This window comes from Schistocerca nitens, chromosome 5 (assembly GCF_023898315.1).
Source record: "Schistocerca nitens isolate TAMUIC-IGC-003100 chromosome 5, iqSchNite1.1, whole genome shotgun sequence".
Taxonomy (NCBI): Eukaryota; Metazoa; Arthropoda; class Insecta; order Orthoptera; family Acrididae; genus Schistocerca; species Schistocerca nitens.
Genome location: NC_064618.1, coordinates 292,331,907 through 292,345,812, shown reverse-complemented (window position 1 = coordinate 292,345,812; position 13,906 = coordinate 292,331,907). Strand labels below are relative to the sequence as shown.

At 42.2% G+C, this 13,906-nt stretch overlaps 1 protein-coding gene across 1 annotated transcript; it reads right to left on the bottom strand.

Annotated features, from left to right (window-relative positions):
• Nucleotides 1-246: 246 nt before the first annotated feature.
• LOC126259459 (putative defense protein) lies at nucleotides 247-13,639 on the bottom strand. The gene is made up of 6 exons (XM_049956286.1): nucleotides 13,550-13,639; nucleotides 8,877-9,079; nucleotides 5,503-5,633; nucleotides 3,437-3,525; nucleotides 1,737-1,803; nucleotides 247-639 (listed from the first exon to the last, which is right to left on the bottom strand). The coding sequence occupies exons 2-6, from the start codon at nucleotides 9,076-9,078 to the stop codon at nucleotides 604-606; spliced, it is 525 nt and encodes a 174-aa protein (XP_049812243.1). The 5' UTR covers nucleotide 9,079; nucleotides 13,550-13,639; the 3' UTR covers nucleotides 247-603.
• Nucleotides 13,640-13,906: the final 267 nt, after the last annotated feature.

The following is a 13,906-nucleotide window of genomic DNA, read 5'->3' as shown; positions in this document are numbered from 1 at the left end:
GCTGCATGTCTTCTGGAGCCTACAGACGATTTATCATCGATAGCTTTCCGTCATGTGTCGACTTAGTTGCTGACTTTTTCTACAAAAGTGTACTGTGCTCCTTTTTGCGTTCAGTGTGCAAACAAGAGACAGCTAACATAGGTGTTCGTACCACAAGACATACCGTTGTGATGGGGAGTTGGGTGATGGACTGGAAAACAAATAACTCTGCGTAAGTGTACTAGAATACAATTTTCTTTATTTTTTAAAATAATGTATTACAGTCTAGGTTGTGAGGGGATGTGAGGTAGATGTCGTTCCCATACCATCGGTTTCTGCCGCAATTCAACAGAACACAAAGCAAGCTGTCTGACCATAATCTTACTTCCCAGGTCTGAGAGGCAAGAAGTTATCTTGTCGCGTCGCGGTGTTATCTTTGCACTTCTTCAATCTTAGGGTCCAGAGCGGTATCATAGCTTTAATATAAATGTTCCAAGTAGGTACTGCATTACCTTATTATTGGCAGTATTAATAATCAAATATATTTTTAATTTTTGTTATGTTCACCTGGGAGCTATTCGTTTACACGACAGTTTCGCCATCGACGTAATGTATTTTCGATCTTCATGCAGGAATGATTTTGGAAGCCTTCTGCACGGTCTGTAAGAATTAAAAAACAATTCAGTCAAAGTAGTGATATTAACTGATAAATCAAATATGTTGGATACATTTACGTAGTATGACTTTTTTCCCTTCACCACAACATTACATAAACATAAAATTCACTTACTACAGAAAATAATTAGCTGATCAGATTACTAGTTACACATATACTGCGGCATTGTCGAACCGTGAAAAAGGCAGTTCTCCTAAAAACTTGACTCATCTGATAGAAACGTGACAACAGTCATGTCATTCATGAAGCTCAGGATAGGAAAGAAGTCTTTATGCAAGTAGAAGTGGTAATCTCACTCTTATGGCTTTGGTGTCATATTTTGAATCTCGCGGCTCCAAAAACAAAAGTCGTGCATATTTTATTTAATTCTGAAGAGTAATTCAGCTTTCAGGTGTTTAATCAAAATAAAAAGTGAAAGTGAATTTTAAATTGCACATTTGGTATCAGAGAAAATTTCATAGCTTAATTGTTCTCAGATATGTCTTTAAAGAAACAACAATAACACATTGAAATTAAATTCATTATTTCAGTCCGCAAGCTTTCGTAGCCATTGTCATTGAAGGTTAAATATTCTAGGATGTTAACCGCGTCATCATCAATTCCTCCTACACGATAGACCTTCCAGTTAACCGTGAACAGTCCGCAGCTCGTGGTCGTGCCGTAGCGTTCTCGCTTCCCACGCCCGGGTTCCCGGGTTCGATTCCCGGCGGGGTCAGAGATTTTCTCTGCCTCGTGATGACTGGGTGTTGTGTGATGTCCTTAGGTTAGTTAGGTTTAAGTAGTTCTAAGTTCTAGGGGACTGATGACCATAGATGTTAAGTCCCGTAGTGCTCAGAGCCATTTGAACCATTTAACCGTGAACACCAAACAATTCTGAAGAAGTTCTCAGCAGAGGGGTCGAACCGTCGATCGTGTAGAAGAAATTCAAGATGACGTGACCTAACATGATAGAATATCTAACCTTCATTCAGTAAACTTATTTTTTATATATCTAAACTACCTAAAACGAAAAAGCCAAATAAAATAATTTAAATTTATAGTAACTTCCAGGTTGAGAAGAGGTGAGTGGTGTTGTACTTACCCCGACCGTGACACTTTCGGACTCGACGCCGACCCAGAACTCGGGGAAGGTCTTAACGAAAGACGCCCTGCAACAAAAGTGAGACAGCGTAAGAAAATACTCCGTCAGTCACACTGGTGTGATGTTTTGCTAGCTTTGCTATACACGCCAAGAGCTCGAACAGAAGACGATAGACTGCACTGTCTCGGTAATATTACTTCTCTTTTAGGATGCACATGTCGGTGTGAACTAAGTAGAACTATTTACTTTCCATTCATTAGAGTACTAAGCCCGTTTAGTTAAGTAATAATAAATGTATAATTTATTTCTCAACATGTTAAGTATTATCTGTATACAACTTTCCTGAAAAAATTGCAAAAGACTTTTAACAAGATCCAGTCAACTACGAACTTCTAAGCTGATTCTAGTTTATGATAAAAGTTTGATAACATAAGTACATTAGCCTTTTGTCGCTAATGGGCTACAGTGCATCACATATAACTTACATTTTGTCTTCGTTTAGATATCGCGATGAATCTGAACTGTTACCACCATGATTTCTATCATAACAGCAAACTGTTAACTTTGCAGCGTAATACTTCCATATTCCATATCTAATATACGACGCAAAGGAAATTATTTGCAGTAGGGAAGTGGCTCAGAGAAAAGAGTTGTATATACTTGAAAATAAAAGATAGCAAATATTTAGGGAATAATCAATGTAAATTTTCACCAGTTCAGGAGAAAGAGATAGCCGAAGCGGTAAAGAGAGACCCATATCAAAATTCGCTAAAACTCCCTATAGTACAAACCAGAATCATTTTTACTTATTTGTGTCTGACGTACTTCGGGCCCTTTCATCGCCTTTACAATGCAGATTGAAGGAGATTCATTACAAATTTATTTTCATTTGGAAACTCATCTTGGCCAACAATGGGATGCTTTTCAGTTTTGTACTGTACCGTCTACCACCTTCTTGGCTCTAGAAGCGTGTCTAATGTTGTTAGTTTACCCAAAATCTAAGGTAAAGCTTAATAAGGATGAATTATTGGGATAAAAAACGGAAGGGTAGACTTGAACAACTAACTTTGAATGGCGTATGGAAGAAAATAAAGGTCATTTAGAAGTTAGGTCCCTTATTGTGGTCTACACAGAGTCGGGAATTAACTGTGGAAATACTACGAAGTACTGTGAATAGGAAACTACAGGGGAGAAAGTGGTTGCATTAAATAAAGCGGTAATGCAGCTTGTTACACCGCCCGGAGACGGAGTATGAAATCGGCGTTGACGTAATATATTTTTTAAATAGTCAACGTAATTTATCTGCTGTGATCCATTGTTAAAAGAGGAGAAAAATCGAAAAATACAATAAGTATGTCATGGAGAGCGGACCAGAGAAAGGCCACGACCATCCGAGTTTGTGCACGAATTCGACTAGAATTTAGGAAGAAGAAACTCCACGAGGACTCTCAGATTAAAGACGGCTGGAAATCGGTAAGCGGTGGCAGCAGTACCAACGCGTAAACAATAAAAGGGAAATGTGGGGAACAACGAACGGTGTATTTGGAATGACGAGGTTCCCAGCTTCTGCATTAACAGCCGTTCCCATGAAGAGTTAATTTGCTGCACTACATGGGCAATACCAGCCATAGTTACAGTTTATCAATGTGGTAAGCAGCTTGTTCAGTTCAGTCGCATGTGCAGTGTGCTGAAAGTCTCACCTGAAAACGATGACGTCGTTAATGTCCGGCGCCACCCACTCGACATCCAGTTCCTCAGTGTCTTCGCTCGAAACGTATTCCAAGGCGTTCTAAATGCAAATAGTCACATGATTATGCATGCTTATACTAATTATCTAAGACATCATAAGTGTTTCTTGTAAACATAAATGTTTGATGTACTGAACGAATCTAAATCATTGGTTTTAATATCTACAACTTTACTGAGCGACGACAAATTTTTATTGATATCTGAATTAACGATAATGATTTAAAATAATGGTATTCGTTCCTCAGATTGAGAATTTTGCATCTCACAGCCAAATTTACTAAGATAAATTTGTCTACATAGAATAGAGAAGAAATGCATGCTGTTATGTAAGACATACTCGTATTTGTGTACAACCTGTGGAAAAACTCAAAATATTGAAGACTAATTACTTCCGTTTCAGAGCATTCATGGCGTAAATGTTGAATATGTAGGCTGCTGAAAAGCTACTGCTGTCTTTGTATGTAAGTCTGTTCTCCAGTTAGTTTGGTTTTTACAGTGCAGCTTCAGTTTCGCATTGAATTAGATGAAAACGGCACTAATCTCTCACTCCCAAAAGGAGACTGCATCTCTTATTGTCCTAACATGTGACCAATAAGTGTTACAAACAAATATTAAGTTTTTGCACTAGTACTATCACGGGTTGCCTATGATCTACCGCTTTCGTTTAAATCACAAGGTGAAAAGTCGTTTTAAGAATATTTGGTGTCGGTTGAATGAAACTATATTTTGCTTAATACATGGATGGATTACCAAAAATTAAAAATAATATTCGTGTATGTTGTTTAAGGACAAAATCATTGACGCAGCAACAAGTCAAACAATATTTATCTGAAGCAGTAGCATAAATGACTTCTTACAGCTTCCAGACAGCTGCGAGAGTTTCGATTTTACTTCCACGTCAGCAGCGTCTATGTCACTTTCGCTGCTTATTACTGAAGCATCTTGATTTTTGGCCACATGAGGCTGTATAGACAACAGTGACCGTTCTCACACCAGGAAATGCTAACAGTACTTGCAATCGGCCTCAAGGAAGTCGTAATTTCAATTAAATAGTTATTAATCCGTAATTAGATTGTCTAGAGAGTGTTTTTCATTAAAGGAAATGCTGTTTTTTGGGGCAGGAGCTAGCGCTGGTTCCTCTCATTAAGTAAATAACCATGTATGGAAATATAAAAATATAATGATGTGTCGGCAGCTGGGCCAACACCTTGTAGATAGAGGTGGCTTAAAGGGCACGCGAGACTAACGCAGACGGGCGTGAAGTACTGGAACAGGATACGTAATTAATGCTATGAAGAAAAGAACGGAGCTTCTCATATACTTATCTTTAATGTCTTCTTGTACATCTCTATGGTGAACTCAAGTGAGACTCTAATTACAATCACTGTAAGGCTAATGGCGCCTTGCTAGTTCGTAGCCATTAACTTAGCTGAAGGCTATTCTGTCTCTCGGCTAATGAGAGAGAAAGGCTTCGTACGTCTAGTCGCTAGCTCTGTCGTCCGTACAACTGGGCTGAGTTCGAGTCAGTCTCTCGAGACCTGCCTTGTGGTGGCGCTAGGTTTGCGATCACACAGTGGCGACACGCGGGTCCGACATGTACTACAGGACCGCGGCCGATTTAAGCTACCACCTAGGACGTGTGGTGTCTGGCTGTGACACCACATATAAACTTGTGTTTCACAGGCAGCAGAGGACGTCTGACTGAGTGATTTAAGGAATTCACTGGTATCACAGCATTCCCACAGAAGTCCACAACCGTGAAGGTGTGCACAGCCGGGCAGTGTAATACGTCAACCTGCGTAAATGACATCGATAACTCGGCCAAGACTAAACAAGCCCATTATCTACGCGCGCGCTTGTGTGTGTGTGTGTGTGTGTGTGTGTGTGTGTGTGTGTGTCTGTCTGTCTGTGTGAGTCTAGCTACATGTCACAAGTTTCATAAGAAACGGGAAATACGTTATTCTAAACGCAACGGTCACGTTACGTGGACCAGAGGCTGCTAAGACCCGATACTCACGCTGGTGCCGGGCGCGCAGTCGTCCAGAGCGACTCCGGCCACGTCGCTGGCGAGGAACTGCCCCACCGGCTGGTCCCCTTGGCGGGCCTGCACGTACACGCCCCGGAACGTCGTGTTGCCCGAGAAGTGCACTGCAACAACAACAGCATCAGCAACATCGGTACTAAAATATTGGTAAGGCTCCATCAGCTAAGGTACATCCATAGCTGCACATTTTAATCAAGCCATATAATGAAAGTGGAACTTCGAGCTTCTCACGAACATAAGATAACTGGTGTCTGGAACGCACCTCATTTTATGTATAGTTTACTCGATGATAATCAGTAAAAATCATTGCTTTAGAAGAGAACAGTCATGATGCAATTTAAAACGACAATTCCTCTTAAGATCCAACAATACTCGTCATCTGGCTCATTCTTTCATCAATAACTAACTACGCTCTTGACGCCTCTACGATTTCCAGAAGAGACAGTGGAAGATACCAGACTGCATAAAAGTAGTTCCATAGGTAACAAGAAAAAATGATACCCATAACGAAAAAACCGTCAAGAAACACAAGTGGAGGCATAAAAAACCGTCAAGAAACACAAGTTGAGGCATAAAAAATTCAATGAAGTAGTTTGACATCTCAAGAGAATGGATCAAACAAGAATAGCGAAAATCTGGCTTGAAAAGAAAACTGCAGACGAGAGACGCAGAGGGTGGCGCGCTGGAGTGACAGAGGATGTGGAAGGAAGAGGAGTGGAACCCACCCAGGTGAAGAGGTGAGAAGTGTACCCGGACCGACAAAGGTGGATACCACACCCATCCAACTGCAGATGGTCATTTATTTATGTGGCGTATGGCTTACAGAATTATATTTTACAAATGCAAACAATGAACCTGATACAAGGTAAACTGATTTGCATCACAAGTATATATAACTAAATATCTGTTATTAAAGTAATTAGAGTAATACTGAAAGCTGGAGACCTGGCAGTAGCTAAAATCCTTCAGAGATATCCATTTCCCATCATAGTTGGTTATGAAAAGACTCCAGTTAATTCCTGGAGGTGTTGCGTCAATGATGTCTTTCTGAGTACCCATGAATTTTCTTCTTGGGCAGTTGTGCTAAATGTGCTCCAGTGTGTGTTCCGAAGTTCCGCAGTCGCATTGGTCACCATCGGCAACCCCCACTTGCGTAGTGTAGCGTTGGTCATTGTGTGGCCAGCTTTGATACAATTGACGGAGCTCCATATTTTTCTTGGTTGGTTTGCTACCTGCGGTTGGGTGATCGAATCTGTTTTACGAAACTTTACACCACGAAAGGATGTCCACTAATTTCTCCATTCATCTCTTAGGTTATAGCTTTCTCGGTAGAGTTTGACATTGTTTACCCAGACAGGTTCTCTAGATTTTAATTCGGGTGCATGGTAAGTTGTTCAATGTTTCATGAACTGGTAAGTCTCCGGACCGTTTGAGTGTCATCAGTTCATATGTTACTGCTTGTTGTTGTCGTCGAAGATTTTGAGGGTCAATATTGACGAGTACTGACAGCTTTGGTATTGATGTGGATGGGTCCTGTCATAATCCTCAATGCGTCACTTAGATGGGTATCTATTTTCTTTAGATGGCTGCTTCTACTCCAAGCAAGAGAAGAGTATTCGGTGACAGAATATGCTAGTGCTGTTGTTCTTAAGTCTTTGCATTACATCCCTAGCTATCAGCAGTCAGTAAACGGACAGTTATGATGATGACGATATGGCTGAAAACGCCGCGGTAACTTGACTCTTCTTAGTGCGTGCTTAGTATTATGTAGATGATGTGTGTATCATTGTATTTTTTATAGACCGGTATTAGTTTCCATAGTGCAGCTAACGAGCTGGTAGATGAAATGATTGTGCTATCTTGACTCGGAAAGAGCATAGGTATTGCGAATAATTTTGCTGATAATTTAGAACTGTCGATCTGTCATTTTACACACATCTAGCTGTGTGTTTCAGCTGAACATGTAGAAAAAAATCTGTCTTTGAATTTTACCCAAACTACCGCTATGAGCAAATACTCATCTTTCTTTGGCATGGTTCAAAAATGTTCAAATGTGAATGAATTTCTAAGGGACCCTTGCCCGAGGGATGACTCGAAACTCCAACAGGAGGGGCCATGAAATGAATGTCATGGCGCCTCTAACCGCGCGGCCACTCGATGGTGTACGCATTTTACTTTTCCATACTAGTACCATTTTGTGTGTGTGTGTGTGTGTGTGTGTGTGTGTGTGTGTGTGTGTATGTGTGTGTGTGTGTGTGAATGTTTATGGAGATTTTCGCACTTTCTTCCTCGTATTCAACTTCGGTCGCTTCCTTTTACACTTATTTCTAAAAATTGTATTATGAGGGTTAAAATCCACGTTAAACTAACTGTATGTTTCTGTATAATTTACTGGGCAAATCAGCACACAGGTCAGAGGAAGACAACAGCATACCACCTCCAATAATATCTTGCATATAAATCACTATCTTGCTTAAAACAGCGTTTGGATGATCGACAGCTTATAAAGAAAATTCGATCATTGTAAATTGGCATCATAGTCGTCATCCCCTTCGTTATCCATATATAGAAACTCACCACAAACTTGTGTATGAAGTTGATCACTTTGTGATGTCATTTCAGTAGCAACAGTGAGACGCGAATATAATTATTTACATGCTAACGTAAAAACAATGTTAGTTACTCTAAATACTGACACAAGGCATTGCTATTGGCTGTGATAATTGATCGAAATTGTGCTACTGAAGAGAAATTTAAATTAATTCAGGACAGAAAAGAGTTACTGTATGCAAGGTAATTTCTCAGGAAAATTCTTCTAGAATGTTAGCTTTTGAGGGAAAAAGTGAACAGTAATGGCATGTCACATATGCAAGTGGTGTTCCTCAACACGTGTAGGGAACGCTGTTGTAAAATAATTCCCTTCGGTGATTTCAACGGTTAACCCAGATTACGAAACCCTTGTAAAATTTGCTAATCCAGTAGGGTATAAAACAGGATGTTCTGTAAATTTGGTATTTAACATACCATTGGAGATTTAATGATGGTAATTAATTAATGCACAGTATATGAATTATGACTCCCTTTGAATAAAATGTGGAGTAGTAAACTTTAATATGGTTTTGTAGCAATCTAGCATTCGCTCCACTGAAGTGTTGTTGGGTTAATATGGTAAAATAGCATGATACGTGATTGTAACCGACTTGTCTGCAATATCGTCAGACATCAGTCACTATGCCCAACATGTGATGTAGAAAGAAATTACTACAGCCAGCACGTGTCTTTCCCGCACTCCGTGGCCCAAAGTGTGAGCACGCCGTACTTGACACATGAAGCTGCGGTGCGCTCACCTGTGACGGTCTGTCCCGCGGTCACGGCGGTGGTGGACACGGAGATGGTGTAGGGCGCCGGCTCCTCGCTGGGCTGGTTGTCCCCGTGGATGGGCGCCATGTCTTCACACGCGATGGGCGGCACGTGGTTGCGGTCTGAGGGCGGCGCTCCAGCCGCCAGGGGGGCCAGCAGCGCCACACAGTAGAACACCAACAGCTGCATCCTGGACACACACACACAACACACCGGCTCCACTCTCGGTATAAAACCTCTACTGCTGTGAGTGCACGTGTGCCTCTATTCCGAACGAGTGCCTCTCTACATTCAAGATAAAATTAATTTTAAAAATTAAATTTTACTTTTCTCCTAGGGTATCTCTTAACTGCCAGAGTAATTCATATATTACCTCGCACAATTGTGTTTCTAATTTTGTAGTTAAGTCAGAATTATATCCTGTTTTTCTATTGTGTGATATAATTAAATCTAATGAAATGGGCTTTACATCAAAACCTGTACAGGAAAAGACAAACGGATATATACAGATCCAGACATTAACTGTTACATCTCCCCGGATGAGTGGTACGCGTAGACGGAAAACTGTTACTGAAACTCCATTCAGTACTGCAACAGCAACATATTAAACAAGGCGAGGTCGTAGTGTTAACCTATTAAGGCAAAGTGAGATCAGTGTGCCATTTTGTTTTTATTTTCGTTGCTATGGCATGTAGCTTAAGAAAAATAGTCTTTATTCTTATTGTTATCCTACATCTACATCTATACTCCGCGAGCCACCTTACGGTGTGTGGCGGAGGGTACTTATTGTACCACTATCTGATCCCCCCTTCCCTGTTCCATTCACGAATTGTGCGTGGGAAGAACGACTGCTTGTAAGTCTCCGTATTTGCTCTAATTTCTCGGATCTTTTCGTTGTGATCATTACGCGAGATATATGTGGGCGGTAGTAATATGTTGCCCATCTCTTCCCGGAATGTGCTCTCTCGTAATTTCGATAATAAACCTCTCCGTATTGCGTAACGCCTTTCTTGAAGTGTCCGCCATTGGAGCTTGTTCAGCATCTCCGTGACGCTCTCGCGCTGACTAAATGTCCCCATGACGAATCGCGCTGCTTTTCGCTGGATCATGTCTATCTCTTCTATTAATCCAACCTGGTAAGGGTCCCATACTGATGAGCAATACTCAAGAATCGGACGAACAAGCGTTTTGTAAGCTACTTCTTTCGTCGATGAGTCACATTTTCTTAGAATTCTTCCTATGAATCTCAACCTGGCGCCTGCTTTTCCCACTATTTGTTTTATGTGATCATTCCACTTCAGATCGCTCCGGATAGTAACTCCTAAGTATTTTACGGTCGTTACCGCTTCCAATGATTTACCACCTATGGCATAATCGTACTGGAATGGATTTCTGCCCCTATGTATGCGCATTATATTACATTTATCTACGTTTAGGGAAAGCTGCCAGCTGTCGCACCATGCATTAATCCTCTGCAGGTCCTCCTGGAGTACGTACGAGTCTTCTGATGTTGCTACTTTCTTGTAGACAACCGTGTCATCTGCAAATAGCCTCACGGAGCTACCGATGTTGTCAACTAAGTCATTTATGTAAATTGTAAACAATAAAGGTCCTATCACGCTTCCCTGCGGTACTCCCGAAATTACCTCTACATCTGCAGATTTTGAACCGTTAAGAATGACATGTTGTGTTCTTTCTTCTAGGAAATCCTGAATCCAATCACAAACCTGGTCCGATATTCCGTAAGCTCGTATTTTTTTCACTAAACGTAAGTGCGGAACCGTATCAAATGCCTTCCTGAAGTCCAGGAATACGGCATCAATCTGCTCGCCAGTGTCTACGGCACTGTGAATTTCTTGGGCAAATAGGGCGAGCTGAGTTTCACATGATCTCTGTTTGCGGAATCCATGTTGGTTATGATGAAGGAGATTTGTATTATCTAAGAACGTCATAATACGAGAACACAAAACATGTTCCATTATTCTACAACAGATTGACGTAAGCGAAATAGGCCTATAATTATTCGCATCTGATTTATGACCCCTCTTGAAAATGGGAACGACCTGCGCTTTCTTCCAGTCGCTAGGTACTTTACGTTCTTCCAGCGATCTACGATAAATTGCTGATAGAAAGGGGGCAAGTTCTTTAGCATAATCACTGTAGAATCTTAAGGGTATCTCGTCTGGTCCGGATGCTTTTCCGCTACTAAGTGATAGCAGTTGTTTTTCAATTCCGATATCGTTTATTTCAATATTTTCCATTTTGGCGTCCGTGCGACGGCGGAAGTCAGGGACCGTGTTACGATTTTCCGCAGTGAAACAGTTTCGGAACACTGAATTCAGTATTTCTGCCTTTCTTTGGTCGTCCTCTGTTTCGGTGCCATCGTGGTCAACGAGTGACTGAATAGGGGATTTAGATCCGCTTACCGATTTTACATATGACCAAAACTTTTTAGGGTTCTTGTTTAGATTGTTTGCCAATGTTTTATGTTCGAATTCGTTGAATGCTTCTCTCATTGCTCTCTTTACGCTCTTTTTCGCTTCGTTCAGCTTTTCCTTATCAGCTATGATTCGACTACTCTTAAACCTATGATGAAGCTTTCTTTGTTTCCGTAGTACCTTTCGTACATGATTGTTATACCACGGTGGATCTTTCCCCTCGCTTTGGACCTTAGTCGGTACGAACTTATCTAAGGCGTACTGGACGATGTTTCTGAATTTTTTCCATTTTTGTTCCACATCCTCTTCCTCAGAAATGAACGTTTGATGGTGGTCACTCAGATATTCTGCGATTTGTGCCCTATCACTCTTGTTAAGCAAATATATTTTCCTTCCTTTCTTGGCATTTCTTATTACACTTGTAGTCATTGATGCAACCACTGACTTATGATCACTGATACCCTCTTCTACATTCACGGAGTCGAAAAGTTCCGGTCTATTTGTTGCTATGAGGTCTAAAACGTTAGCTTCACGAGTTGGTTCTCTAACTATCTGCTCGAAGTAATTCTCGGACAAGGCAGTCAGGATAATGTCACAAGAGTCTCTGTCCCTGGCTCCAGTTCTGATTGTGTGACTATCCCATTCTATACCCGGTAGATTGAAGTCTCCCCCTATTACAATAGTATGATCACGAAACTTCTTCACGACGTTCTGCAGGTTCTCTCTGAGGCGCTCAACTACTACGGTTGCTGATGCAGGTGGTCTATAGAAACATCCGACTATCATATCTGACCCACCTTTGATACTTAACTTAACCCAGATTATTTCACATTCGCATTCGCTAATAACTTCACTGGATATTATTGAATTCTTTACTGCTATAAATACTCCTCCACCATTGGCGTTTATCCTATCCTTGCGGTATATATTCCATTCTGTGTTTAGGATTTCGTTACTGTTCACTTCCGGTTTTAACCAACTTTCCGTTCCTAATACTATATGCGCACTATTTCCTTCAATAAGAGATACTAATTCAGGAACCTTGCCCTGGATACTCCTGCAGTTTACCAATATTACGTTGACTTTTCCTGTTTTTGGTCTCTGAGGACGGACGTTCTTTATCAACGATGATAATGTCCTCTCTGGTAAGCCGTCAGGTATTTTATCGTTTCGCCCAAGGGGGGGTCCCTCTAACCTAAAAAACCCCCGTGTGCACGCCACACGTACTCTGCTACCCTAGTAGCTGCTTCCGGTGTGTAGTGCACGCCTGACCTGTCTAGGGGGGCCCTACAGTTCTCCACCCAATAACGGAGGTCGATGAATTTGCAACCATTATAGTCGCAGAGTCGTCTGAGCCTCTGGTTTAGACCCTCCACACGGCTCCAAACCAGAGGACCGCGATCGACTCTGGGCACTATGCTGCAGATATTAAGCTCAGCTTGCACTCCGCGTGCGATGCTGGTTGTCTTCACCAAATCAGCCAGTCGCCGGAAGGAACCAAGGATGGCCTCAGAACCCAAGCGGCAGGCGTCATTCGTTCCGACATGTGCTACTATCTGCAGCCGGTCACACCCAGTGCGTTCAATAGCTGCCGGAAGGGCCTCCTCCACATTACGGACGAGACCCCCCGGCAAGCACACCGAGTGCACACTGGCATTCTTCCCCGACCTACCCGCTATTTTCCTAAGGGGCTCCATAACCCGCCTAACGTTGGAGCTCCCTATAACTAATAGGCCCGCCCTCTGTGACTGTCGGGACCTTGCCGGAGAATCGGAAGGTCCTACTCGTCACAGACCTGTCCACCGAGCGAGGTGGCGCAGTGGTTAGCACACTGGACTCGCATTCGGGAGGACGACGGTTCAATCCCGTCTCCGGCCATCCTGATTTAGGTTTTCCGTGATTTCCCTAAATCGTTTCAGGCAAATGCCGGGATGGTTCCTTTGAAAGGGCACGGCCGATTTCCTTCCCAATCCTTCCCTAACCCGAGCTTGCGCTCCGTCTCTCATGACCTCGTTGTCGACGGCACGTTAAACACTAACCACCACCACCAACAACAGACCTGTCCATCATCTGGGGATTGGTAGCCTTGCTACAAACGAAACTTAACATGCTAAATTTGAAATTAATTTGTATAAAATAATACAGAGAAGACTGCAGGAGGTTAGCTACTTGCTTCCCGATGTTGCGAGACGCATGTGCATAGAGCAGCGGCGACTACTGACCTGCTAGGGTGAGAGTCGTGAGTTGGAAGTCTCGTCGGAGGGTGCAGACGGTATGCAACACAATTCACCTAAGCGGTGCCTTAAATAGCAACAGCTGGGGTATCCCAGGCCACACGGCACGACACTCGATCGCCGCTACTTCACACCGAAACACTGTTTCAGAGATAACTCCTCGACAGCGGTAGTCATCACTCATGAGGCACGTGTATACCACAATCCAAAAGTCGAATCTTTTCAAATAGCCGACTGCTATGAGTGCCTGGTTATCTCTCAGTGATGTTCCAGGCTGTTTTTCATTTATTAAGTATCCGTAGTTCATATCTGCGCATTCAAATTGTTAACAGCGGTGGTGAAAGT

Excerpts from the sequence above, each read along its gene's own strand:
- LOC126259459 (XM_049956286.1), bottom strand. The coding sequence starts at position 9,078 with ATGCAGCTGTTGGTGTTCTACTGTGTGGCGCTGCTGGCCCCCCTGGCG. Across the intron at positions 3,526-5,502 it reads ACTGCGCGCCCGGCACCAGC|AACGCCTTGGAATACGTTTC; the intron begins GTGAGTATCGGG and ends ATTTGCATTTAG. Across the intron at positions 640-1,736 it reads CCGAAAGTGTCACGGTCGGG|ACCGTGCAGAAGGCTTCCAA; the intron begins GTAAGTACAACA and ends TAATTCTTACAG.